Source organism: Peromyscus californicus, unplaced genomic scaffold, assembly GCF_007827085.1.
Source record: "Peromyscus californicus insignis strain IS unplaced genomic scaffold, ASM782708v3 Scaffold_15__1_contigs__length_86483966, whole genome shotgun sequence".
In the NCBI taxonomy this organism is placed as follows: Eukaryota; Metazoa; Chordata; class Mammalia; order Rodentia; family Cricetidae; genus Peromyscus; species Peromyscus californicus.
This window is the reverse complement of record NW_026294447.1, coordinates 50,884,747-50,911,073: the sequence shown is the minus strand read 5'-3', so window position 1 is coordinate 50,911,073 and position 26,327 is coordinate 50,884,747. Positions and strand designations below refer to the sequence as shown.

Sequence of the window (26,327 nt, the reverse complement as noted above, 5' to 3'; positions counted from 1 at the left end):
TCTCACCTTCCGGGGTGTTCAGGCCAGTGACCACTTTGATTTATGAACAGCTTATTTCCTACCTGGATAGGTATTCTCGTGGAATATTTATTTCTTAGGTGTTGTTAACATATATTCACTTTTGAATCTTTCAGGCAGCAGCAGCAGCAGGAGGAGGTAGACCAACCTAGACAGCTTTCATACCCTTGTGAAAGACCGACCACAAGTTCAGGAGGACGTGGGAACAACCAAGGTATGGCTCTCTGGCCATTCACCAGGACTGTTACTCAAATGCTTTACTTGACACCCAGGGTCCATGTCATTTTTACTTTATATTTTCTTCCTTTTTTGATTGTATTAAAACTCCTAAATGGATTTGTGATCAACTAAGCTCCTCTGAAGTAAGAAGCAGACAGACTAGAACACTTGGTGAATACTTAGGTTTTATTTATTTAGTTTTTTCTTGGGTCTTTTTATAGGCATGCACCACCATGCCCTGGTTGGTTTTAAAATCACACACATAGTACTTGAACTTCACAGTTAGCACATTCTTCAAAAATCCTCCAGTGGTGGTCCAGAGGTAATGAATATTAGTGAATGGAAAATAAGTACCTTTCACCACCTAATAAAGGAAAACATACTTTAGCATAATTGAGATAATAGCTGGAAGTCCAGGTTACTCACCAGGCCTTGATTTAATAGGTCTTAAACTTGAGCCAAGTATTGGTAAAAGTTGAGTGGAAAAGAAACCCTGTCGATCAGAGGAGGATCTATGCAGAACTCTCAGAATTGTACACTAAGAAAACAGTCAATAAACTGATGAAGGATTGTTGATATGAGATGGGACTTGCACTAGAGAGCACATTATAAAGAATCCTCTAACTCCAGCTGCAGGTGGATTTAACATCTCTGTCCGACTTGGGCACCTACAGTGGATGTACACATACCCCCACACAGACACCTCTGTCAGAGGAGGCTCACAAATCAAAGACTGGAGTAGATTTGCAGTTTGACAATACCTAAGTACCCAGGGTTCAGTTGAAAACCACTATCATGTGAAGAAACATGAAAGAAGAAGCCACACGGACAATTTTAATCATTGTTTTTTTCATTCTTTCCTCTTTTTTTTTTTGAGGCAGAGGCAGAGTCTCACTGTCTAGCCCAGACTAGCCTAAAATTCACCAGTGTCCTACTTCTGACTACTGAGTGCTGAGATTATAGTTATGTTCTGCCACACCTTGATTCCACATAAAAATTCAAGAGCAGAAACATAGCTGAAGTGTAAAAACTCAGTGAATAGTCTCAGTACAGACCAGTCAGTAAACTTGATGACAGGCTTGTAGAAATTACATCATTCTCGTCAACACAGATAACTGACCATAAATGATGAGCAGAGGTTGGAGGCCTGTGACATTGTAACAAAAACCTCTTAACTCATAGGAGTCTCCAAAAGAGATGGGGATGAGGGAGGGACTGAAAAAGTTTGTGAAGACATAATGGCTTTCAATCTGACAGAAACTAGAAACCTACAAACTGAAGAAATTGAATGAATTTTAAATGAGTATAAAGCCAAAGAAATACACACCAAGACTCACAGACTTCTGAAAACTGAAGACACTATCCCAAATCAGCAAGAAATAACCTTCCCAACAACAATTTGAAATGAGCTTTCTTATGAGTGAAGGAGTGGATAATGTATTTTAAAGTGCTGGAAGAAACTTTGAAACCCAGGATCACATATGCAGTAATTAACACACTCTTTAGAATTGAGAAAAATTGTCTCCAGCAGTCCTGTCTTTAAAAGCTAAAGAAAGGGAGCCGGACGTGCTGGCACAGGCCTTTAGTCCCAGCACTTAGGAGGCAGAGGCAAACAGATGTCTGAGTTCAAGGCCAGCCTGGTCTACAAAGTGAGTTCCAGGAAAGCCAGGGCTACAGAGAGACCCTGTCTTGAAAAACCAAACAAAAGGTAAAGAGTGGGGCAGGCTGCACGGGCCTGGGAAGATGAGCCATCATCAGAGCCAGCACTAGCCATCACTTCCAGAGACCTACAACTGGACCATGTGCAGGGAGTGAGAGACCTTGAAATACCCAATGCTGAATGGGATGTTTCCTTCAAACTGCCCCTTAGGACTCAGGGCACTTTGAGGAGGGGTGGCAGAAGATGGTAAGAGCCAGTGGGGCTGGAAGATACCAGGAAAACAATGCCTTCCAGATAGAGCATCGCTGACACACACAAGCTCAGAGAGGGTGGCGGAATATGCACAGGGTCCTGCACGAGTCCAGGACGGTCTCAGCACTGATCCAGGAGGGAGATAGGATCTACCCTACCTCAGAAGCTGTCTCCAGTTGACAACCACTTGCAGGAGAAAAATTAGTTTTCTCCATTGGAGTCTCATTGGATATACAAATCACATTCAAGGGCAGGCCCCATGCCAGGGAGATGACCGACTCCAAACAAACTCCGTGTTCTTTTTAAAGAATTTTTGTCTCTTAATACTTGCTTTTTTTTTTTTTATTCGTTACTGGTCATTTGCTTATCTATTATGCTTTCTGATTTTGTGTTTTTATGGATTTTCTGTGTGCATGTGTCTCTCTGCATGTGTATGTATGTCTAGTGTGCTTTTTCTTTTTCTTTTTTTTCTGTTTCCTTTGTTCTGTGGATTTTGTTTATTTGTTTTAAATTTTACTGTTTCTTTTCTAAAGAGAGAAAGAAAGCATGAAGTTGGAGGGGTGGGAAGGTGGGGAGGATCTCTGAGGAGGTGAGGGAGGGGAAAGCATGATAAGAATACATTATATGAAAAAAATCTGTTTTCAATTTAAAAAAAAAAGAAGTAGAAATGTATTTCCTAACAGTTTGCGCTTTTTTCTCTTCATTTTGGACAGATTTCATGTAATTTGGGCTGGCTTCAAATGTTATAAGTCAAGGACAACCTTAACTTCTGATTTGCCTGCCTTTATCTCTTGAGTACTAAGATTACAGGAATCTCCATGCCCGATTTTATGCCATGCTGGGGTTGAACCCAGGGTCTCATGCCTGCTGGGCAAGCACTCTACCAACTTAGCTACACCTCTAGTTCAAATATTTGCCTTTTGATGATTGAGAATCTTCCAGAAATGATTCTGAGAACTCTTTTTTTTTTTTCCCCAGCAGGTGATGGTGTGAGTGAAGAAGACATACTCCGGGCAGCTGTAACCATGTCTTTAGAAACTGCTAAAGATAATTTGAAAGCAGAAAGAAAAAAATAATACCTTTCAAAATCATTTTGCTCCTCATCCTTTCTAACATTGTCTGTGTGATTACAGTGTAAGGTCCACTTTGGCAGTGTGTTCACTGGAAGAGATAAGACACTTTGGTGGTTTATAAGCAAAGGATAAGAAAGCCAGAAACATGTCATAGGACTAAGTAATGACCCGGATGCTAGCCAAAGAGGCAGTCAGCAACTAAAGAAACTTAAGATAGTTTTCTAAATGTCCCTTTTTGTGTTTCAAGTGTGCAATATCTAACTGAAATTAGGGAGTTTTCTTGGCTCTTTGTGGACCAACTAACTAGCTCTTGCCATTGAACTTGATTTTGTATTCTTGTTTTCATTTTCTCTCTTCATTGGAGGTGGCTTGGCTCACTTGAGCTTCTGTTTCATGTAATCTCTGGTTGTGGTTATTCTCCCACAACTCTAACATGGTAATCTGTTCTGAGGTTTGACTTTTTAAGCCCTCTCTAGTGGGATTATTGTTTGTTAACTTTGGTGCATTCCTATACTCTGAAGTCAGAACTCTGCTCGAGTATTTGACTCTAAATGAGCTGGATTTTGTGTGAGCATGTGTTTTCTGGGTGCTTTGTGAAGGTTTCCAGTTATGTCCTGTTTGACATCTATAATCCTTCCTGCACCCTGTTTCCTTTCTTTTCCAGTTGAGAAAGGGAGAAGCAAACACATTCCCTTCTTTTTTTTTTTTTTTTTGGTTTTTCGAGACAGGGTTTCTCTGTGTAGCTTTGCGCCTTTCCTGGAACTCACTTGGTAGTCCAGGCTGGCCTTGAACTCACAGAGATCCGCCTGGCTCTGCCTTCCGAGTGCTGGGATTAAAGGCGTGCGCCACCACCGCCCGGCTTCACATTCCCTTCTTACTTAACATGCGGCCACTATGAATGTACTGCAGGAGAAACTTGGCCTTCAGTGTTGGTGTCGGGTTTGTTTTCGTTTTTTTCTATTGTGACAGGAGCTTTATGTTCTAGTTACAATAAGTCCTGGAATATAGATGCCTGCTTCTTCTTTTTTTTTTTTTAAGTGGAATATAGCCTGCTGGGATGGTGGTCTAGAATGTGAAAGTAATTTAATAATGAAAATATATAAATATACTGTGGGTTGACCCTTGCAATCATGTTTAAATTGTTTAAGAATTACAGAAGTCAGAGTGGCTCTGTCTGTAAATAAGAAAGCCCTTAGTTTTGATAAACATTGTTTAATTGTGATGCACAGTCTCTCTGGGTCAATACTTTGGTATGATTTGGGTGAAAATTAACTGTGTCTCATGGGTGTCATAGATTCTGATATCTGCTCTCCCTCCCTCCCTCTCTATCCCCTTTTGAATGTTGACTTGTACATAGGTAAAATCCAAGAAGAAATTTTAGCCAACAGTTTAGGAAGGTGAAGAATGGTATATCGCTGTACTGGTGTGTGTTCTGCACACGTTTTATCAGGGAAAGTTTTTGATGTAGGATTTATTGCTGTCTAACTGCAAAAAAAATACAAATATTTTTATTTATGATTATGAAGTAGTTTTTTCTTGGATAGGGCAGATTGTCTTGTTTTGCTTTGCTTTGCTAGAGATTGGACCCAGGGCCTCATGTGTGCTAGGCAGGCACTCTACCTCTGAGCTATATCCCCAGTTCCAAAACAGGTGAATTTTTTTCTTAATCATTTTGTGCCAATTAAAGTGGGTTCTGTTTTTTTTTTTTTTTTGAGTTGGCTTTATGAAAAATTAGTTAGTCTTATTTTAAAATCTATGAAGTTTTCTTTTAGTAATTGCAAAATTTCAGAAGAATTGTGCAACTTTAGGGTGTTGGAGTTAGGACCTTTCTTACTATTCACAGATAAGTGTTAGACTGAAGTATGTAACTACCCCAGTGTGCCAGTCACATTGTCTGGACATTGGCCCTTTCTTTTTCTCTTTGAAAGATCACAAACTTTCCATACGGTTTGATTGATGAGCTATCTGATAGAAAAATGAGAAAGCCAATATGCATTTCAGTTTTAACTTTAGAGTTTATAAGACATTCATGTAACACACCCTAGTTAAATCACTTATGAAATACAGCATGTTGATCTTATTAGAGACATTTTGAAGAGAAACTTAGCATACACTGAATATCTGAGTGTATTTTTTTTAGTTTGTTATGAATTGTTATATTTGGCAAGGCAAATCCAGACTCACTATTAACTGCCATCTCTTTTGGATTGACCTAGACTTACCTGAACATCTGGATTTCATTATTAACGGGTAGCCAGTATGAAAAGATGCCAATGCTTATAACCACAGTATACAAAAGTGCAAAAGTTCTATGAATCTCTAGTTCATACACCAGGAGCTGCCTGTATATGTACAGCACTGCATGACAGTCAGGGGCAAGGAAATCAATCCACGGTCACAGTTGTGCTGTGGACTTGACTGACATTTCCATTCTGTTTTTACCAATTGGGAGCACCTTAATGTTTAATATTTAAACTACTGGTATCATTTTTTCTAATGTGTAACTTACACACCAGATAAAATATGTACATATGCTAGTGTAAGAACACTTTGGAAGGCCAGGCATAGTGTTGCATGCCTTTAATCCCAGATCTCAGGAGGCAGAGGCCAGTAGATCTCTTTGAGTTCAAGGCCAGCCTGGTCTATATAGTGAGTTCCAAACCTGCTAGAGCTGCACAGTGAGACCTTGTGTTTAAAAAAGAAAAGAAAAGAAAAATAAACTTTGGAAAGACCACTTTCTTATTTTGGGATGTCATGAGTTTATATTTTAAAAATCCAGAGTAGCTGCCATCTGGCCTAAACCACAAATCAAAAAGAAAAAAAAAAAAACAAAAAACAAGACAGTGATATGCAGACATTTCACTGATATAAATTGTTTGATACAGTAGTGCAGGTAAATTCTGCACTAAACTTTTAAGACCTTGGCCAAATCATTTACAAGTCACAGGTGTTATTTAAGGTGGTGCTTTATTTTCCCCTGCAAACTTGATTTTTCTTGATGAAGCCAAAGTTAATGAGGAAGAATGCTCAAATTGAGTAGTCTGAATTGTTTTATTATCAAGTTGATTAAAGTAAGTTTTATTCATGTCAGAGTCTAAACCACACATTTTGAATACTTGCATGTTTGGTACTATTTTTAAATCATGACAGTGCCAGGAATTACTAAATTCTTACAACTGGCCCCTGTGACCTGCACAAATCCACATTGGGTAGTGCAGAACCAGACTGCTATCTGAAGGTCTTAAGCTGGGAAATCCTGATGTTTTAAATTAGTAAGAGGATTCAGATTCAGACCTTTGATTCCAGCTTTAAATTCAGCAGCAAGGATGTGCTCAATGGTAGAGCAGTTACCTAGTGACCCCAGCCTTGAGTTCAGTCCTTACCACTGCAAAGGAACAAAAGTTGAAAATGCAGTCTACATTTAGAGAGGCCTTAAGGAAATACTTTTAAAGTGAAGTGTCTGCTGTATTTTAGCTCTGCGAAGTATAGAACTACGATACATGTGACCTTAATTAAGAAAAAACAGATTAGATTAATCAGTAGTGTGGATAATTTCTGTTTTTCATTTTTAAAACAAAAACTCTCCCTTTATTCCTAATTTGTCAATAATAAGGTAAAGAAACAAACTGGTTTTGTATTTTTTTAAAAGTGTTATACATAATAAAAAGTTTTGTTTAGTCTTTCGTGAATGAAAAGGATATTGACTTTTTCTTAATTTGAAGATTTTTTTTATTTGTATAATGGTCTGTCATTTTAAGAATTAGCACAAAATAATATACTCCCTAAATTTATGGAGGTTTAATAGTGCCAGCACACTTTTAAGACTGCAGTCACAGATAAGGTATTAGTGGAAAGTGTGTGGGAAATGCAGTTATTTAGGAAATACTCGCTTGTTTCTTGCATAGTTTGAAGGTGGTATGTTTCCTGGAATTTTTTTAAGGATTTTTTTTTTAAGAGGACGACAGACATTTGAAATGTGATTATCTAATTTCTACAACACTGGACTAAATAGGAATAACTTTTTTTTTTAAATGACTGTTCTGTATAAATAAAATATTTGAAACTTAAGTGCAAAAGCCGTGAAATAAAAAGGCATTGTCTTCTGGCCAATACGATGCACTGTGGCAGTGCTGTTCGCTCAGGACCCAACTCTGCAGCCCTTCCTCATGTGCCCGGTCTCCTAGAGTTCTGGTCTCCTAGAGTTCCGGTCTCCTAGAGTTCCGGGCTGCCACTCCACAGGTCTTCCGTCTGTCTACTCCTTCGAAAGCTGGGCTTCCAAAGCACTGTTGAACACCGAGGGTTCTGTTGATGTGGATGTTAATGAGCTGTATTTTAAATATCAGAGATTATTAAATAAAGAGAATGATTGCTTTTCTATTAACCTTTCTGTGTTTGTTAATTTTGTAGCCTTGCTATTCAATATGTTGGGAGGCACAGCTGCATCTCTGTCCTGTGGGAGCTTTTCCTAAATGCAGTTTCAGGTCACTGTCAGACCCACTATACCAAGACCTTGTAGCTGGAACGTGGAGAAGCTGTCTTTGGAGCTGCATATTTTTATACAGCTGCAGTGATGCATGAAGCAGACCAGGGGAGCCCTCCCAGATTCCTGTCAGAATACATTACCACCTGATCCCACATACACAAGCCTTCCACAATTTTCATTGTTTGAGACTGAAGCCAGTGGCCTTTATACCTGTACCTCTCCTCAGATCTTTTCCAAGAATAGAATGCCACATTTTTCCTTGAAATCTGGTTTTCAATATTTGTTCAATTGTTCTTAACCTTGAGGGACGAAGCACATTAATAACTCATTTTTGTTAATTTGAGACATTTTCTATATAGCCTAACTGACTTGGAATCTTTGGGATCTCCTACTTTGGGATCTGCTTTAGACTCCTGAGTGCTCGGTTTGCAGGTATGTGCTACTAAGCCTGGCTAGCATTGTTTTCTCTTGACCATTCTCTACTCCGTGCCAGGGACCTGCGCCACCCTTTGTCTCTCGGGTCATCGAGAAACAGAGAAAGTCCATTCATGTAGCATTCAGTGAACAGTTTGTGTGCTTACTATTGAGCATGCATTGTTCTAGGTTCTTAGAAATAACCATGAGTAATACTGCTTATTCAGAATATGAATGTTCTCAAGGCCTGTGAGAGAAATGTCTACTACACTACATGGCTCAGTAGCAATGAACAATGTATATAATCTGTTAGTTGCCTTTCTTGCCACTGTGACAAAATGCTCGACAAGAGACAATTTAGGAATGACCAGTTTGGGCTCACAGTTTCTCAGGGGACAGGCCATCATGGCAGCTACCACATCTCCCATCTTGGCAGATCAAGAAACAAGACTAGACAGGTATTGAAGCTGGGCTGTAATCTTCTAAGTCCTGCCTCTAGTGCTGTAGCTAGGCCTCACCTCTTAAAGAGTTCCATAAACTCCGTAAACAGTACCACCATCTAGGGCCGAAGTAGTCAAACAATACCCCAGAGGACATCTCACTCAAACCACACCAAGTCATGCACTGTAAACATTGATGACTTCTCAGTAATTATGGTAACACTATTTAGAGTCCAGAAGGGAAGGGAATAGGGACATAAGAAATACAGAAATATCACATCTATTTTTTCATAAAGGAAATAGGTAGTATATAGTATTAATGAGAAAATGCTGGGAGTGGTGGCTCATGTCTTTAATCTTAGTACTTGGGAGGCAGAGACAGGTGGATCTTTATTGAGTTTGAGGCCAGCCTGGTCTAGATAGCAAGTTCCAGGCAACCAGGCTACATAGTGAGATGGGGGTGGGGATGGCACAGCTAATAGTATTTTTCTGACTTAAGATTTACTGCTTGGAACCACTAAGGCATGGGGCTTCTCTCTGATGTGATATGTTTAATTGTGCTGTGTTGGCAACTTCCTGAATGATGATCGGGAACATTCAGGCTAACTATGGGGGTGTTTGGCAGGAAAGGGAAGAGTCATCTGTGATGACTAATCTTGGATGTCAGCTTGACTGCCTGGGAAGAGGGAACTTCAACTAAAGAATTGCCTCCATCAGAGTGGCCTGTGGCCATGTCTGCGGGGTGTTTTTTGTTTTTTGCTTTAAACTAATTGATACAGGAGGATCAGCCATTGTGGGTGGTACCATCCCTAGGCAGGTGGGCCTGTACTATATAAGAAAAGGCTGATCATGGACAGGGAGTGAGCTGGTGAGTAACCCTCCTCCATAATGTCTGCTCCAGTTCTTGCCTTCAAGTTCCTGCCTCGAGTTCCTGCCCTGACTTTCTCAGTGATAGATTGTAACCTGGGAGTTGTAAGATGAAATAAACCCTTTCCTCCAACTTGCTTTTGGCCATGGTGTTTTTTCACGGCAACAGGAAACCAAACTAGAACAGCATTTTAAAGTCAAATGTTAGCAAATGTATGTTTTTAAGCTTACTAGAATAAAATTCAGGCGTGCGCGCGTGCGTGCGTGCGTGCGTGCGTGCGTGCGTGCGTGCGTGCGTGTGTGTGTGTGTGTGTGTGTGTGTAAGCAAGATTAGTACAATGAACAGCTATGTTCTCAACCCAATTTCAATAATGACTGATATCTGACAATATTTTATCATTTACTTTTTGAGACAGGGTCTCACCATCTTACTCTGGCTGGCTTTGAGCTTGCTATGTAGACCAGGCTGGCCTGGGGCTCATAGATCCACTTACCTCCTGAATGCTGGTATTAAAGGCATAAACCACCATGCCTTGCCTCTGACAATTCTTTTTTTTGGAAAGAATTTGTGTGTCATCCTTTCACATGGGGCCATGCTAATCCTCTCTGTATCATCCTAATTTTAGTATATGTGCTGTTGATGTAAACACTTTTTTTTTGTTGTGTTGTGTTTTGTTTTGTTTTTTCAGGACAGGGTTTCTCTGTGTAGCCCTGGCTGTACTGGAACTCACTCTTTAGACCAGACTGGCCTCAAAATCACAAAGATCTGCCTGTCTCTGCCTCATGAATGCTAAGGTGTGTGCCACCACCACCCGGCTCTGACAATCTTTCTAAATGTATGTGTGTGCATGTTTGTGAGTGTGTGTGGAAGCCAGAAGACAACTTTGTCACCCTCAGGAAAGCTATATATTCCTTTGAGACTGTGTCTTTTACTGACCTAGAACTCACCAGTTAGGCTAGCCTGGCTGGCCAATGAGCCCCAGTGGTCTTCCTGCCTCTGCCCAGCATTGTGGCACACATATGTCCTACCATGCCTTAATATTTTTTTATGTGGGGTCTGGTGATCAAACTCAGGTCCTCATGTCTGTAAAATAAGCACTCGCTTAACTGAGCCATTTCCAACCTGGTTTCTGACAATTCTTGTTTCATGTTCTCTCTGTCTCTTTGAAGCACATCCAAGATAGCATATCATGCTACTTATCAGGGTAATACGTTAGATCAGGGTACTCCTGTCTAAAGGACTTTGTATTCAGTTTTATCTTCCTGACTGGTCTGTTTTCCCCCATATATCTGTGTCTCTAACTTATTTCAAGTCTCTATTCAAAATTACCTTATCGAGGCCTTAACCATTGTCTGCATTACCAGTGCTCCACTTACCATGTCATGCCCATATTGTCCTTACCCTGTCTTACTGTTGTCCCTAATGGCAGTCATTACCACCTGTCTAACACTACATTTTGTCTAGGTGTGCCTTCCCATTGGGACACAATCTTTATAAGCTCACAGACCATTTATCTTCTCTTACACCCCTAGTGCCCAGAATAACAGTAGACACGTTAATCATTTGAGGATTGTGTATGCTACATTTAAAAGACGCACAAGATGGTACATACTTGTAATTCCAGTACTCAGGAGGTAGAAGCAGAAGGGTCATCAGTTCCAAGCCAACCTGGGTTACAGGAGCTCCTGTCTCAAACAAAGGTTGAGGGTGTAGCTAAGTCTATATGCATGGTGTGCACAAGTCTCTGATTTTAATCCTCAGCACCAGAAATTCTCCATCAAATCAAGCTGAATGTGTAGCTCATCAACGCCACCACTACAATGTTCTGGTTTGTTTATTTTCTTGGGTTTGTGGGTGTTTTTTTTTTTTTTCTCTCGATGCATTTTCTCACCTTTCTTGCTACTATCCTCATGTTTCTGTCCAATTCCTTGCTCTGGGACACAGAAGCTGAAAATCCCCTGAAGGCGCCCCTAAACCCAAATAGATATACGGTAAGATTATTCAGATTCCAGGAAGATATAATTCGGTATAGGGGTTATCATATTCTACAAACTGGGTTTATTCCCAATGTTCCTTTAAGTACAGGGTAACTGGTTAAAAAAAAAAAAAAAAAAAAAAAAAAAAAGCCCGACAGTGGTGGCACATGCTTTCAATCCCAGCACTCGGGAGGTAGAGGCAGGTGGATCTAAGAGTTCCAGGACAGCCAATGCTACTCAGAGAAACCCTGTCAAGAAAAACCGAAAACAAAACAAAACCAAAAACGTGCTTCTGCTTGGACTCTTGAATTGCAGCCCGCTTTTGCAGCTTTGTAGCCTCGTTTCCAAGGCTCTGGCACGGAGCAGCCTCGCAGAGGCTGTTGAATAGAGTAATGTGGGTGTGTTGAGGTCGCTCTCCAGTGTGGTGGGTGGACCCTGTCGAATTGTTTCGCTGCAATGCAATAGCTCTTGTGGATAGGATTAAGGAGACGTCCTCCAAGGGTTGCCTCCGCCTATAAACAAATGCAGCTGCGAAGTTGGCAAACGCCTGGCTGTGGCTGCCTCTTAGATCTCCACCTCCACAAGCTATCAGTCCTGCCCGCCCATACGCAGTCCTCCTCAATCCCACAGTCCTTCGCGCCTAGGGCGCATCTGGCAGCGGCCCTTCTACGCCATCGCGGAGCAGCTCTATGGTCGTTGCCGCTGTCCCGGCGGTGTCATGGCGGCCGGCGTTGAGTTGGCAGGACTGGCCCAGGAAACTGAGGAAAGTCACTAAAGCTGAGAAAGAAGTGTTCCAGTCGTACGGCGGGAAGTCGTGGGAATGAGCAGAGGCCTCGTGGGGCCCACGGAGTCCACAGCGGCGAACCCTTGGTGAAGGGCCAGGCCGGGCCTCGGCTTTCTGACGCGGCTGTTGGTGGGAGTGCCGCGTCCTGCGAGTCCTCGGCGTCTGGATCGGCACCAGCCCCGGCGTTCAGGGACATTTGGAGCGGACGTCGTTCTTTCCACCCGCAGCGATGTCGTCCTGGCTCGGGGGCCTCGGCTCCGGCTTGGGCCAGTCTCTGGGTCAAGTAGGGGGCAGCCTGGCTTCCCTCACTGGGCAGATTTCAAACTTCACGAAGGATATGTTGATGGAAGGCACGGAGGATGTGCCAGGTAACAGCTGGAGCGAGGCGGGAGGGCTCAGCTGGGACCCTGAGAAGTCCGCTTGGTTCCGGGTCGGGTGCCTATCCATCGGCAGATGCGGACGGCGAAGGAGTCATTCCACACTTTTCCTTTGCCTCCGCAGTCGCTTTTCCAGCCTTCAGGACCACTGGTGGAGAGTTCTGGTTCTCGCCCTCCCCTTCCTCCCCATGAAAACCCTGGATAGCTCAGTAAAGGGGATCTGCTACTTTTACGCCGAATATTATCTTAATTGGGCAGTTTATCCTATTTCTTACTTTGCCTTAGTTTGGGGGGCGGATCTGATTTTGATCCTGTTCCCTTATTATGACAGCTAAAATAGTATGGCAATTATTTTTTTCTTAAATACTCATAATTAAATTAAACATTTGATGACTCTTGTCCTGTCTTTAGCACGTTGTTAGGGGAATAGGGCTGTTTATCTCTTCAACTGTTTTCTAATTTTGCTCATCGTGAAGACACATTGAAGCTAAAAATATATTTTTGTGTACGATTGCACATTTCTCCCATATTTTGACAGGACCAATGAAATACTTTGTCTTTTGAGTACTCTTATCTACTTCACTCACTTAAAAATTTTTTTTAGAAATTATTATTATCGGTGTGTGTGTGTGTGTGTGTGTGTGTGTGTGTGTGTGTGTGTATGGGCGTCTGTGACATAGCGCCCACGTGTGGAGAGGTCAGAAGACAACTTTGTGGAGTTCTCTTCCCCACTTAGTTTGGGCTCTGGGTATGTAACTCAGTTCATTAGGTTTATATGACAAGTGCCTTTATTCACTGATTCATCTAGCCAGCCTCCTTCAGCCATTTTTAAAGTCTTGCTGTCCTAATGTGTAGTGACCTAAAATTGTTATCAGTGATTAGGTTAATTACTATTACTATTCTTGCCGTTTCTTTGAGAAGATAGGGGTTTTAAAAGTTTGAATCAAGGGAGTGGTCAAATAATTCAGTGGTTAAGAGCGCTGGATGCTCTCTCAGAGTTTGCAGGTTTGATCCTCAGCATCCAGTAGCAGCTCACAACTCTTTCTAACTTCATTCAGTTCCAGGGGATCCGATGTCCTCTTTGAGTCTTACCAGGCTCTATGTGCCCAAATGATCCATAGGCATATGTGCAGAGAAAACACCTGTACTCATAATAATAAGACAATTTTAAAGTTCTAATCAAGGTTTGCTGTGCAGCTCAGGCTGGCCTGGAGCTGACAGTCTTCCTGCCTCTGCCTTTCAGTGCTGGCATTACAGGTGTGTATCACCACACTACGGCAGTTTTATTCCTTTATAAATGAACAACTTACTGTTGTAGTTTACACTGTGGGAAGGAATTGCTAGAGATTGAACCCAGGGCCTCATGCATGGTAAGCACACTCTATTGAATTATACTCTTAACTCCCCAGTTTTTTCATCATGGTTTAAAGCCGTGTGTATTTGCTAGAAATAGAGTAAAATGGTTTGATAGAAAAAAGTCCTTATATTTAGAAGGAAAACTGGGTTGCTGCCCAAACCCATTTTACGCTTGGGCTTCCCTTGAGTGGAAGGTTCATGACTTGGGACAGTTAGAATGTGTCCAGTAAAAGATCATGGGACTTTAAAGGCAGAAAAGGGCTAATAGCCATGGGAAAGACTAGATTCTCACTGTAGTACAGATGGGAATAAGAGTATTTCTTTGACCTTAAACTGGAAAATAGGCACCCCAACCTGATGTAGAGTTTATTGTGTTTTTCTCAGCAGAGAGCTTCCTGTAGTCTCAAAACAACAAAACCCCTACTTTTTTTTTTTTCCTTTTTTCTTTTAGAGACAAGGTCTTATTTTGTAGCCCAGACTGTCCTGGCACTTGTACTCTAGCCCAAGGCTGACCTCAAATAGCATTTCTCCTGCCTCACCTTCATATAGTCTCAAATCAAAAGTTTGTTTGATTTGTTTTCTGAACTCTGAAGCCCTGGCAGGCCCAGAACAGATCTGCCTGCAGGGCACTAGGATTACAGGTGTGCACCACCAAGCCTGACTTATAGTCTCAATTTTAGTGATTTGGCTAGCTGCTAATCTTCCTGACCTAGAAATCTTTATCATCTTTGTTTTGCGTCTTTTTTGTTCATCTACTTCAAATTGGCCACCAAATCTTGTTCATCCTGTGTCATACTTTTCCTTTTTCTTTATAACTGCTGCGCTAGCTCAGATTCTGTCTCTCTTCAGGTCTGGTTCTTAATTCATTTTCTCTTGTACTGCCAGTGAGGAAGCTGTGGCTTGTTCTGCTTCTCTGATCTTCCAGCATTTACCCTAATAACTGGCACTGGGTTTGTTTATTGATAAGACTTTTTAAGATTCATGCTACATGCCAGTCTAAAAATAAATTTGCTTAAAAGTTTCTTGACTTACAGAAAAAAACCAAACCTCTTATTTTGGGGTGGTCAAAGACCTGTTCTCTCTGGATTCAAACTGTCTTTTCTAGTTGCCGTACCAGTTTCCATACCTACTGTTGTATATAAACACGTGCAGTCTGCCACACAGAACTGTGGCAGGTTTACCCACCATCCCAAGACTCTGAATGGAAAGTCTTCTCTACTTCCTCCTTTACCCTCCTTGGTCTGGAAAACAGTTTTTCTATACATACAGCCCTGCTTATATATCACGGACTTCGTGAAAGTCTGAGTTGGTTGGTGTTCTGTATTCTAACAGAGCTTTGTGTATTACTGTCTGATAGCACTAATGATACTGAGTGATAGTTTGTCTTTTTCCTTGATGTATAAGAAGGGGTGTTAGTTATTTTCGTATTGCTGTGACAAAACACCATGGCCAAGGCAACTTATAAAAGAAAGCACTTACTTTGGAGACTGAAGGTTCCAGATGGATAGAGTCTATGGCCGTCATGGCAGGGAGCATGGCAGCAGGCAAGCAGGCATGGTGCTGGAGCAGTAGCTGAGAGCATACATCTGATCCACAAGCACCAGGCAGAAAGAGGGAGAGCTAACTGGGAATGGCATGGGCTTTTGAAACCTCCAAGCCTGCCTGAAGTGACACACTTCCTCCAGCAAGGCCACACCTCCTAATCCTTCCCAGATAGTTCTACCACCTGGGAACCAAACATTCAAATATATGAACCTTTGGGGGCCATTCTCATTAAAATCACCACAAGGGGATTTTTTTTTCTCCTTCCTATATATATTAACCAGCATAGGACATCTTCTTTTGTATGCTATTGTTGATGTTCAATAAAAAAATTTCCCTTCGTATTATGTAAGACTTGATTAATACCTGTTTTGTTGTTGAAACTTTAAAAAAATTAGTTTGGAGTAGAGTTTATTAAGACATTCAGATATTTAGTGTCAACTCTATGTCAGCAATGAACAAAAAAAATAACCCCCAAATAGCACTTTAAATATATTTTGAAAACCATCCATATTTACAATATTAGAAGGTTGCTTTTCTGCCACTTTATTATAGTCAAGGTTAAGAACTTGGGCTTTTAGTTGTGTTTGGGGTTTTATTTATTAATTTTTTTACCCTCAGGGCTACTGGGTATTGGAATCCAGGGTCTTGTGCATGATAAGCACAGAGAACTTGGGCTTTTAAATTAGATTGACAGATTCAGTTTTGTTTTTTTTTTTTTTTTTTAATACACTACAAGTTGTGGGATCTTTGACAAATTATTAAATACTTATCTCTAACACAGTTTCTGGGCTGGAGAGATGGCTCAGTCATTAAGATTACTTACTGCTTTTGACCCAGGTTTGATTACCAGTACTCACATGTCAGTTTACAACTACTTTTAACTCCAGTTCCAGGGAATCTCAACCCCCTTAGGATCTCCAGGGGCTCCTGCATGTGTGCAGCATACATGCATACACTCAGGCACACATTCATACATTTACAAAAGGGAATTTCCTTATCTGTTCAAAAGGAATAAGCACATCATTTGTAAATGAGAGAATTAAATGAGATCCTGAATGTATGTTATCTAGGACTGTGCCCAGCAAATAGCAAGCACTGAACACACAGGCAGGTGTCAGGTTTTCCCTCACTGAGAAGGCCAAGGGGTTGCTGCTGTTGTTTATTTTCCTGTCGTAAGACTTGTTAAAGGCAGGATTGGAGCAGGGAACCTTGCACACAGGCCCTGGGTTGGATCCCCAGCACTAGAAAGAGAAATGGTGGGGAGTTTTTATAAAGCTGGTTGAGAGGGTGGGTTGCATGGATAGCCAAGGTAGTTTGCATAAACTTGATTTTCAAGCCCCTCTTTGATACAGTTGCTACTTTTTTTTTTTTTTAAAAGATTTATTTATTTATTATATATACAGAAGAGGGCGCCAGATCAAGCCACCATGTAGGTGCTGGGAATTGAACTCAGGACCTCTGGAAGAGCAGTTGGTGCTCTTAACCTCTGAGCCATCTCTCCAGCCCACAGTTGCTACTTTTAGCAATTACTTTCCTAAACAAATTAGATCTTACTTCATTCTCTTGAGGATAACATTAGGCATTCCTTTTAAACTGAGTTTCAAGCAAGATGTCCAACACCTATCAAAGCAATCCTGCCTTGTGGTTTTCACAAATGTCACTCTAATTTATAAGCATGCCGTGTGTGTGTGTGTGTGTGTGTGTGTGTGTGTGTGTGTGTGTGTGTGTGTGTTTTAATAAATGGTAGTTCTGGGAAGTTATGTTTATAATATTTATTATTATTACTGTTATTATTTTTAGTTTTTCAAGACAGAGTTTTTCTGTGTAGCCCTGACTGTCCTGGAACTCACTCTGTAGACCAGGCTGGCCTTGAACTCACAGAGATCTGCCTGCCTCTGCCTCCCAAGTGCTGGGATTAAAGGCAAGCGCCAGGCCTTATTTTTTTAAAGTGTTAATGCTCTTCTAAATGAAAATATTGTTTGTTTGTTTATTTATTTATTGTGTATGTATGTGTATGCCACATGTATGTGTGGTACCGTTCAAGGCCAGAAGATGGTATTGGACTCCTGGATTTGGAGTTATATATAGGTGGTTGTGAGTTGCCTGATGAGGATAATGGCAACAGAACTCGGATCCTCTGGAAGAGGAGCTGGTAGTCTTAATTTCTGAGCCATTTCTCTAGCCCGGGCCTTTTGTTTACTTTTTATTGTAGGGTCAAGCCCAGGACCTTGACTAAGCAAGCAGCTCTACTTCAAAGCTCTATCTTCTGCCCTGTCTTCTTCTTATAATGTTTAGATGTATAGTGTTTAGTAGTGGGAAAACAGTAGTACCCACAGGAAAAAGAATGTAACTGTATAGATGACAGTTTCCAGCAGGATTAGTGGTGCCATTTGGCATTCCTGGACCCTGACTATGTTTACTAATTTATTTATTTTTAATTTTTATCCACTTATTTGTTTGAAACAGGGTTTTGTTCTATACTGCAGGCTGGCCTCCATCTCAGGTTCTTTTTCTATAGTCTCTTAAAGTTTTGGGATTGTACTTCCCCTGCACCCCAGATTCATTTATTCTTTGGTACTGGGTATTGAGTCAGGGCTTTGAATGTGCTCAGTACCATCTGAGCTATAGCTCTCAGTCCTTTGACTACCCTTAAGAAGTCAGAATGATTTCATCCTTTTTTTTTTTAAAGATTTATTGTGTATGTGTGCATGAGTATAAGTGAGACACACACACACACACACACACACACAGAGGGAGGGCGGAAGGGGGAGGGGAGAGAGAGGAGAAGAGAGCACATATGTGCATGTGCATGCTCTGGCGTGTATAGAGGTCAGAGGACAACTTTTTAGGAGTAATTCTCTCCATCCACTAGGTTTTTGAATCAAGGTCTCTTGTTCCTGCCATTGCACTGTATAAATGAGCTATTAATTCTCTCTTTTCTCTTCTCTTCTCTTCTCTTCTCTTCTCTTCTCTTCTCTTCTCTTCTCTTCTCTTCTCTTCTCTTCTCTCCCTCTCCCTCTCCCTCTCCCTCTCCCTCTCCCTCTCCCTCTCCCTCTCCTTCTCTCTCTCTCTCATCTTGACACAGGAATGTTGCATTACAGGTTTCAGGTACCTCATCTGGCTTTTCATGTAGATTTTAGGGATTGACTCAAGGGGTTAGGACTTTTACTCTTTGAGACATCTTTCTGGCCCCTCATCCCTATTTTTAATGAATTATGTTTGTGTTACTCCTAAGTATTCTCAGAATATTTTTATGTTTTAATTATAGGTCATTAATTTTATAGTCTTAGGGCTAGAAGGTAAAAGTAAACTGTAAGCTCCAGTTGAGTACATTTTATGTTTATTTATTTATTTGGTTTTTCCAGACAGGGTTTCTCTGTATAACAGCCCTGGCTGTCGTGGAACTCGCTTTGTAGATCAGGGTGGCCTTAACCTCACATAGATCTGCCTGCTTCTGCCTCCTGAGAACTGGGGCTAAAGGCGTGTGCCACCACCACACTGCAAAAAGAGAAGTTTATTAAAAACTTCAAGTTTATTAAAAACTGGGCAGTGGTCGCACACCCCTTTAATCCCAGCACTTGGGAGACAGAGGCAGGCAGATCTCTGAGTTTGAAGCCAGCCTGATCTATAGAGTGAGTTCCAGTACAGACAGGGCTGTTACACAGAAAAAAAAAAACTTCAAATCTCATACAACAAAAATTTAAAGAATGTTTCCAAGGGGTCAAGCCATACCTGTTAAGGTGTAGGAGAGAGTAAGAAAGGGTAGCCTGTATGGTAGTGAAGAACATCATTAGGGAAGTCCTGGTAAAGATGGAATAGTACTTCTTCTGACTAAGCTTTCCAGAGGCCTCTTCAGGGTTGGAGATACAGCTCAGTGGTGGAGCACTTGACTGACGTGGACTAGGCCCAGGATTCAGTCCCTTAACACCAGTCCCACCCCACAAAACAACTGTTTATTGCTCCATATGGTGTTAATCAAATATTCAGTATATACTGTTTGTTTTGTAGCAGATTTGCTCAATTCCGGGAGAGAGGAAAATGAAGCTACTCATTCAGTCTTAAGATCAGAGGTAAGGACAATTAAAGACAGTTGTCAAACTTCAGGTTTTCTCTTTTGAAGCTGTGAAAGTTACTGAAACTTTCAGAATTTTTAAATGCATCATCTCACCTTTCAGCCTTTCCTGTTCTCAGGGTTTTGTTTTGTCTTGTCTGTTTCGAATCTCCCCTAAGTAAAGAATGTCTATGTTTGCCATGGTTGGTTCTTTTATAGTCTCATTTCTACTTCTATTTATTAGAAGTAGGAAAACTGCTAAATGTAGAAATAGTTGTGGTAAAAGTTTATCATTGACATTATCCAGCAGTGTGCCACGTTGTAATGGTACATTTGTTTGTTTTTTGGTTTTGTTTTTGGTTTTTGTTCAAGACAGGGCTTCTCTGTGTGGTTTTGGTGCCTGTCCTGGATCTCACTCTGTAGACCAGGCTGGCCTCGAACTCACAGAGATCTGCCTGGCTCTGTCTCCCGAGTACTGGGATTAAAGACGTGTGCCACCACTGCCCGGCACATTTTTTTGTTTTTGCTTATTATCTGTTATTTTCTTTTACTTTGCTTTTCGAGCTAAGGTTTCCTGTATAGCCCAAGCTGTTCTTGAACTGATGGTCTTGCCTCAGCCTCCTGAATGTTGGGCTAACAGCCCTGTTGTAGTCAATGTTCTATTGCTATGAAGAGACACCATGGCCAAAGTAACTCTTATAAAATAAAACATTTAATTGGGGGCTAGCTTCCAGTTTCAGAGGTTTAGTCCATTATCATCATGGTGGTAAGCATGGCAGCAGGCATGGCCTGCATGGTGCTGGAGAAGTAGTTGAGAGCTACATCCTGATTCACAGGCAGAGAGAAAGACACCACCTAGTGTGGGTTTTTGAAACCTCAGATCCCACCTCCAGTGACACACTTCCTCCAACGAGGCCACACCTCCTAATCCTTTTCAGGTAGTGCTGCACCCTGATGACTAAGCATTCAAATGTATGAGCCTATGGGGGGTATTTGTATTTAAACAACCACAAGGCTTGAGCCATCACACCTAACTAGTGGCCCATTTAACATATGAAAAATGGAATTCTGTTTAATCTAGAGTTTAAAATTTCCTAACATTAGAATAATAATGTAATACTTGGAGCAAAGAAGTTAAGAATATAGGAATAATAAGATAACTTTACTGATTTGTTTCTTATGAGTCAATGTGTAGTTGTGACTAATTCTGGACATTATATTATACTTAATAGGAATGAGAAAAGCTTGGAAAAGTTCAAAGGAAAGCCCTAAAGAAATGAAAAGGATTTCAGAGTGGGAGCTATTGTAAAGGACTATCAGAGCTCAACAATTTAGCCTTGGGATAAGAACAGCAAAAGAACACTTAGTGTTGTAGCAAGAGATGTTCTTAGAGGATTGTGGTAAGCATGATTCCCTCAATTCTAAGCCTATAAAAAGAGAACACTGAATCTAGATGCTAAGACAATATTTCCTAACAAGTCTTGTTGAACTCTGGTCTAGGATATCAAGGTGAGATTGTGGAATTTGAAAGTAGAGGAGGGACTTGTGAGAGAGGGACATTAGCACTGAGCCTCTAGAAGATAGCATTGTGGTGGCATTTTGAGACCTTAGCATAGTCACTTGATAAGGAGCACAAGTGCGGCAGTGGCACGTGAGTTCTTAATAAGACCGAGGTAGAAAATCCTTGAGGAGGCCCTCATTGGTACAGACCCACCCAGGAAAGTTAGCAGCAGAGTGTACATGCTGCTGTAACTTAAGGGAATGTGCCAGTGTGTATTTTGGGGGAAAGTGAGAAAGATGAACCTACTTGAATAATGTCTGCTTTGTACTGAGTCTAAGAAAGGAAATAGAAGTCTTCTGTCCTGTAGATCTCAGTCCCTTTAATGCTTTTTATGGCCATATTATCTATGGCAAGTATAGTTCTAGAGTTTAGAAATATTTATTTGGGTAGACACATCTACCCCCTGTAAGCCACTTCCTCATTTGATATACTCAAATACCAGAGGGAAACAAGGGCTCTGTTATGTTGGTACTGTAAATGAGAGCGGTTCTTGCTGCGTCTGCATAAGTACATGCCTCCATAGGCCTGTGTCCTGCTCTTGTTCTAGCCTTGCTCCAGCACCTACGTCACCTTGTGATCTGTTGTTGTTCAAGACTCACTGATGTCCGAAAATAAGGTGATGGGAGCAAGTTTTAGTCTAGAAGGGAAGCAATGTGTTTCCAGGGGAGATTAGATTTGCCTGTGAGTGGTTGACCGAATTCCTTAGGGCTCTTTTTATTTTTTACCTTTGGTGTTTTGTGTGTGCGAGACAGATGTGTGTGCCACAGCACGTGGAGGTCGGAGGACAACCTCAGTTGTCTGTCCTTACCGTCCACCTGAGACAGGGTCTCTTGTGGTTTGCTGTTTCATATGCCAGGCTACCTGGGCTACAGGCGTTCAGGATTCTCCTGAATCCACCTCACGTCTAAAAGTAGGAATAGTAGGATTATAGATGAGTCTGGCTTCACGTGTGTTCTGGTGTTCTGAGGTCTGGTCCTCAACTCGTGCAGCAAGCATTATACCCACCGATCCACCTCCCTAGCTCTTTTTTGTTGTTGTTGTTTTGTTTTTGTTTTTATTTTTAGAGACAAGGTCTTGCTATGTCACTGGCTAGCCTATTCCACATCCTAGTTAGTAGTCTATAATTGCAAACCATACAAATTACCTGAGCTGCCTTTTCCTCTTTTTGCCAAGGAAATAGTTATTACATTTATTATTTATACCTAGTAGACGCTTTTAGTCTTTCTTATATTTTTATATAATGTAAATCGTTTTTCACAAGTGTGAATAAAATGATAATGAAGAACTTTCTTTTTTTGTTTTTTTAGACAGGGTTTCTCTTTGTAGCCCTGTTTTCAGACTGGTTATAGACTAGGCTGCCTTGAACTCACAGAGATATGCCTGCCTCTGCCTTCCAGTGCTGGAATTAAAGGTGTGCACCACCACTCCTGACTTCACTAGAAGTTTTAATATTTATAAATATAGAAAACCCCAATTTTTAGTGTGTGTATGAGTATTTTGCTTACAAATGTTTGTGTACCACATGGGTACAGTGCCTGTGAAGAGCAGAAGGTGGCATCACATCACCTGGACTGGAGTTATAGATGGCTCTGAGCCACCGTGTAGGTTCTGGAAGTCAAACCTGGGTCATCTGGAAGGAAGAACAACCAACCAGTGATCTGGGCCACTTCCAGCCTCCCATTTCATGGCTTTGAAAGCATGGAGAGTTGGGTGTGATTTGTGTTACATGCCTGCAATCCCAACTATACTCAGAACATTAAAGCAGAAAAGAAGATCACTTGGACTGGGATTCAGGCCAGTCAGGATGAGATAGTAAAACCCTGTCTCAAAACAAACACAAAATAGGCAATGTTCTTTGGATTCATCTGGCCACTTACTAATTCATGCATAAACAGGAACATAATTATCTTGTAACTATTGATTATAGATTTCAGCTGCCTCCTATGTCGACTTTTAGTTGTTCCTTCTTCCTTCTTTTCTTTTGTGTGTATTTACGAACATGTGGAGGCCAGCAGTCAACTTTGGATATAATTCTTCAGGAGTCATCCACCTTGTATTTTGTTTGTTTATTTGCTTTATTTATGGGTGTTTAATATGCATGTATGTCTGAGGACCATATGCATACAGTGCCCATGAAGGCCAGAAGAAGATCCCCTGGAATTAGTGTTACAGACAGTTGTAAGCCATCACATGGGTGTTGGAAATTGATCCTCTGGAAGAACAGTCAGTGCTTTTAACTGCCATCTCTCCAACGCCAGGTTTCTTATCTTTGAGACAGTATCTCTCACTGGGACCTGAGGCTTACAGATTAGTTTAGGCTGTCTGGAGAGCAAGCTTACCTGTTTCTGCCTTCCCCATGCTGGGATTGTAACATGCACCACCATCTCATGACAAGGACTTTTGTTTGAGATAGTGTGTTTTATTGAGCCCTGGCTAGCAAGGGACTGTCTATGTAGATCAGGCTGGTCTCCAACTCAGAGAGATCTGGCTCTCACTGCTCTTGAGTGCTGGGATTAAAGACATGCATTATACCCAGTCATGTAATATTATAATTATTGTTTATTTTATGTGTATGTATGCTTTGTCTGTATATGTCTGTGCACCACATGTGTACAGTGCCTTGGAGGCCAGAAGAGTGCCTCATATCTTCCCTGAGACTGTAGTTACAGATAGTTGTGTGTCTATATGGATGTTGGGAATTGAACCTGGATCCTCTGGAAGAGCCATCTCTCCAGCCCCAACTTATTTTAAGAAACATTTATTATTTTTAATTTATGCATGTATGTGCATGTTCATGCCAGTGCCTGAGGAAGCCAGTACTCTTAGCCTCTCCTTGAACTGAGGTTACAGGTGGTTGTGAGCTTCCTAATGTGTGTGCTGGTGCTAGACTTGAGGGTCACAAAGAGACCACTCTAATTATAGTGCCCTTTTTTTTTTTTGTTCTTCTTTGTTTCTTGAGACAGTGTCTCTCTATGTAGTCCTTACTGTCCTGGAACTCTCTATGTAGACCAGACTGGTTCCAAACTTCCGAGATCCACCTGCCTTTGGCTCACAAGTGCTGGCTTTAAAGGCCTGCACCACCAAGACTGGCCTCAATTGAAGTGACTTGACAGGCAAAACTTCGTTCTTTTTCAAGAGGATGTGCTCAGGAGAGTGAGCACATCTGGATAGGAAATGAACTTGATTTTTATTCTAACTATGTGGTAACTGGGTCTCTTCTCAATGACTGGGGTGTGACCTCACAGTCTTTCAAGATTGGGCTCAAAGGAAATGAAAGAAAGCCACTTAATTCCCAGCAGGCCTTTTGTAAACCAAGGTTTTACTGGGTATGTATGGGGGATTAAAACATCTGTTTAAAAGTCTTTGAATTCCTTGTCATAAACATAAATTTTACAATGTTTGATAGAAAGAGAGAGAGAGAGAGAAAAAGCAAACCCTAATGTTTACTGTTCTTCACACTGGGAACCAAATTTGGGTACTGTACCAAATTTGCTCCAGGACTAAATGATGCTGAGGTTGGCACTGCAATCAACTGTCTTCACCAACTGAGGCATCTACCTAGCTTTACCTCAGCTTTTCCTTGTTTCTTTAAAACTGATAAATATTTTGGGAACCTAATGCTAGCTTCATTTTCTCTTCAACAAACTCAGAAGCTGCCAGCTTGTGAGTTTGTTGAAGAGAAAATGAAGCTAGCATTAGGATTTTAATTTAAAAGTGTATATTAAAAGCCAGAATTCAGTCTGAGACCTTTGATATTTTACATCATTTTTTTGTGTAATTTTTTTATGATGTGTACATGTAATGATTGCTAACATGCTTGACTTGAAATCTTTTTGTTGAAAATACTTTTCTCTTTGCTTCTAGAATGAAAGACTTAAAAAGCTTTACACTGACCTAGAGGAAAAGCATGAGGCCTCAGAACTACAAATCAAGCAGCAGTCCTCCAGTTACCGCAGCCAGCTGCAGCAGAAAGAGGCAAGAGCTGACCCTCATTACTTCATCCTTCCTTCATGGCTCTTTTTATATTCATGAAAGCATAAAAAATACTAGAGTTCATAAAATTGGGGAAGCCTCCCTGTTAAGTTTATTTTAGAAGCTAATCTTCAGGAAGAATAAATTGTAGCTTCTAAATGAAAAGTCTTTTATAACATATTTTAATGATCTGTTGCTTACAATTTCTAATATTTATGAAATATAATTTATTGTATGTTCTTAGGTTTTAAAAACATTTATTTAGTTTAAATTGTTTTGCAGTGCTTAGAATTGAACCCAGGACCTTGCATATGCTAGATACTTTTCTAAAGTTGATTTTAAGTCAGTATGATCATTGCTAATGCCATTTTCCTTTGTAAGAATACATTTTGACTGCATATGTTAATACTTTTTGTATTGGCATGTACTTGCGTTTTCCACATAGAAGTATATTAAATGTTTTACAATTCAATTTTTTTTGCTAATGTTTCTATTTTCTTTTAGTTTAATTAAAATGATTGTTTTGGCATTATTTTTTCTTTGAAGTCTTAATAATTGATAATAGGTAAATATTATGTAATTTAACCAATCTTACCCTGATTCCTGTTGTAAATTTTCTTTTGTGTTTAATTCATAAGTAGAGTCCAGTAAATGCTTCCATTAAGTTGACCCATTTCTTATTTTATTATCCAGGTCCTTTGGATACTCTTTAATTTGTTGACTAACTTCATTTCTACCACACTCATCTTTTGGATTTTATATTTCAGCAAGGACTGAGACTGTAGCTCAGTAGTTGAGCAGAGTACTTGTCTGGTGTGGAAGGCCCTGGGTTCACTTCCCAGCACCACAGAAGAAAACTAAAACACAACAAAAATGTAGATGAATTGGTTTCTAGTTCTTCTGGTAGTGATTTGTTAAAGTAGAATAAAAAGTGTGCTGCATTTAAGAGAAAAATAAACAGAGCTAAAGTTTCTAAGCTAATGATAATTGATAATTTTATATTAAAATCAATTACTGCAAGAATAAAACAAATACAAAAAAGAGATACAAGTTCAAATTAAGCTTATATGCCTTTTTTTTTTTTTTTAGTACTGAGGGTTGAACCCAGTACCTTGCACATGTTCAAGCACTTTACAACTAAGCTATATCCTAGCCCTCTTCTTAAAATTATTTTCAAGACAGGATCTCATGTAGCCCAGTCTGGCCTCAAACTTGCTATGTAGCTGAGGAAAACCTTTAACTTCTGAGCTGCTTCCTGTCTCAGTCTCCAGAGTGCTA

The 26,327-nt window shown here is 40.7% G+C and overlaps 2 protein-coding genes and 1 non-coding gene across 15 annotated transcripts in view; 2 read left to right on the top strand and 1 right to left on the bottom strand.

Annotated features, from left to right (window-relative positions):
- Atxn3 (ataxin 3) overlaps positions 1–7,603 on the top strand; it is a 38,388-nt gene extending 30,785 nt beyond the window's left edge. For 4 of the 9 annotated variants that reach the window (XM_052738810.1, XM_052738807.1, XM_052738808.1 and 1 more), the window contains 2 exons: positions 135–232; positions 3,128–7,603. In XM_052738810.1, the coding sequence (XP_052594770.1) occupies positions 135–232; positions 3,128–3,225 (196 nt within the window). In that variant the 3' untranslated portion in view covers positions 3,226–7,603. Of the gene's footprint in view, positions 1–134; positions 233–3,127 lie in introns of those variants that run through there. The other 5 variants (XM_052738813.1, XM_052738806.1, XR_008218358.1 and 2 more) reach the window with 4 other exon arrangements.
- Positions 7,604–9,968: 2,365 nt separating this feature from the next.
- Positions 9,969–10,076, bottom strand: LOC128111291 (U6 spliceosomal RNA). The gene has a single exon (XR_008218557.1). It is a non-coding gene; the product is annotated as a U6 spliceosomal RNA (small nuclear RNA).
- Positions 10,077–12,035: 1,959 nt separating this feature from the next.
- Trip11 (thyroid hormone receptor interactor 11) overlaps positions 12,036–26,327 on the top strand; it is an 81,480-nt gene continuing 67,188 nt past the window's right edge. Inside the window, exons 1-3 of one of the 5 annotated variants that reach the window (XM_052738802.1) lie at positions 12,036–12,555; positions 19,474–19,535; positions 24,942–25,052. In XM_052738802.1, the coding sequence (XP_052594762.1) occupies positions 12,417–12,555; positions 19,474–19,535; positions 24,942–25,052 (312 nt within the window). In that variant the 5' untranslated portion in view covers positions 12,036–12,416. The remainder of the gene's footprint in view (positions 12,556–19,473; positions 19,536–24,941; positions 25,053–26,327) is intronic. The other 4 variants (XM_052738801.1, XM_052738803.1, XM_052738800.1 and 1 more) reach the window with 4 other exon arrangements.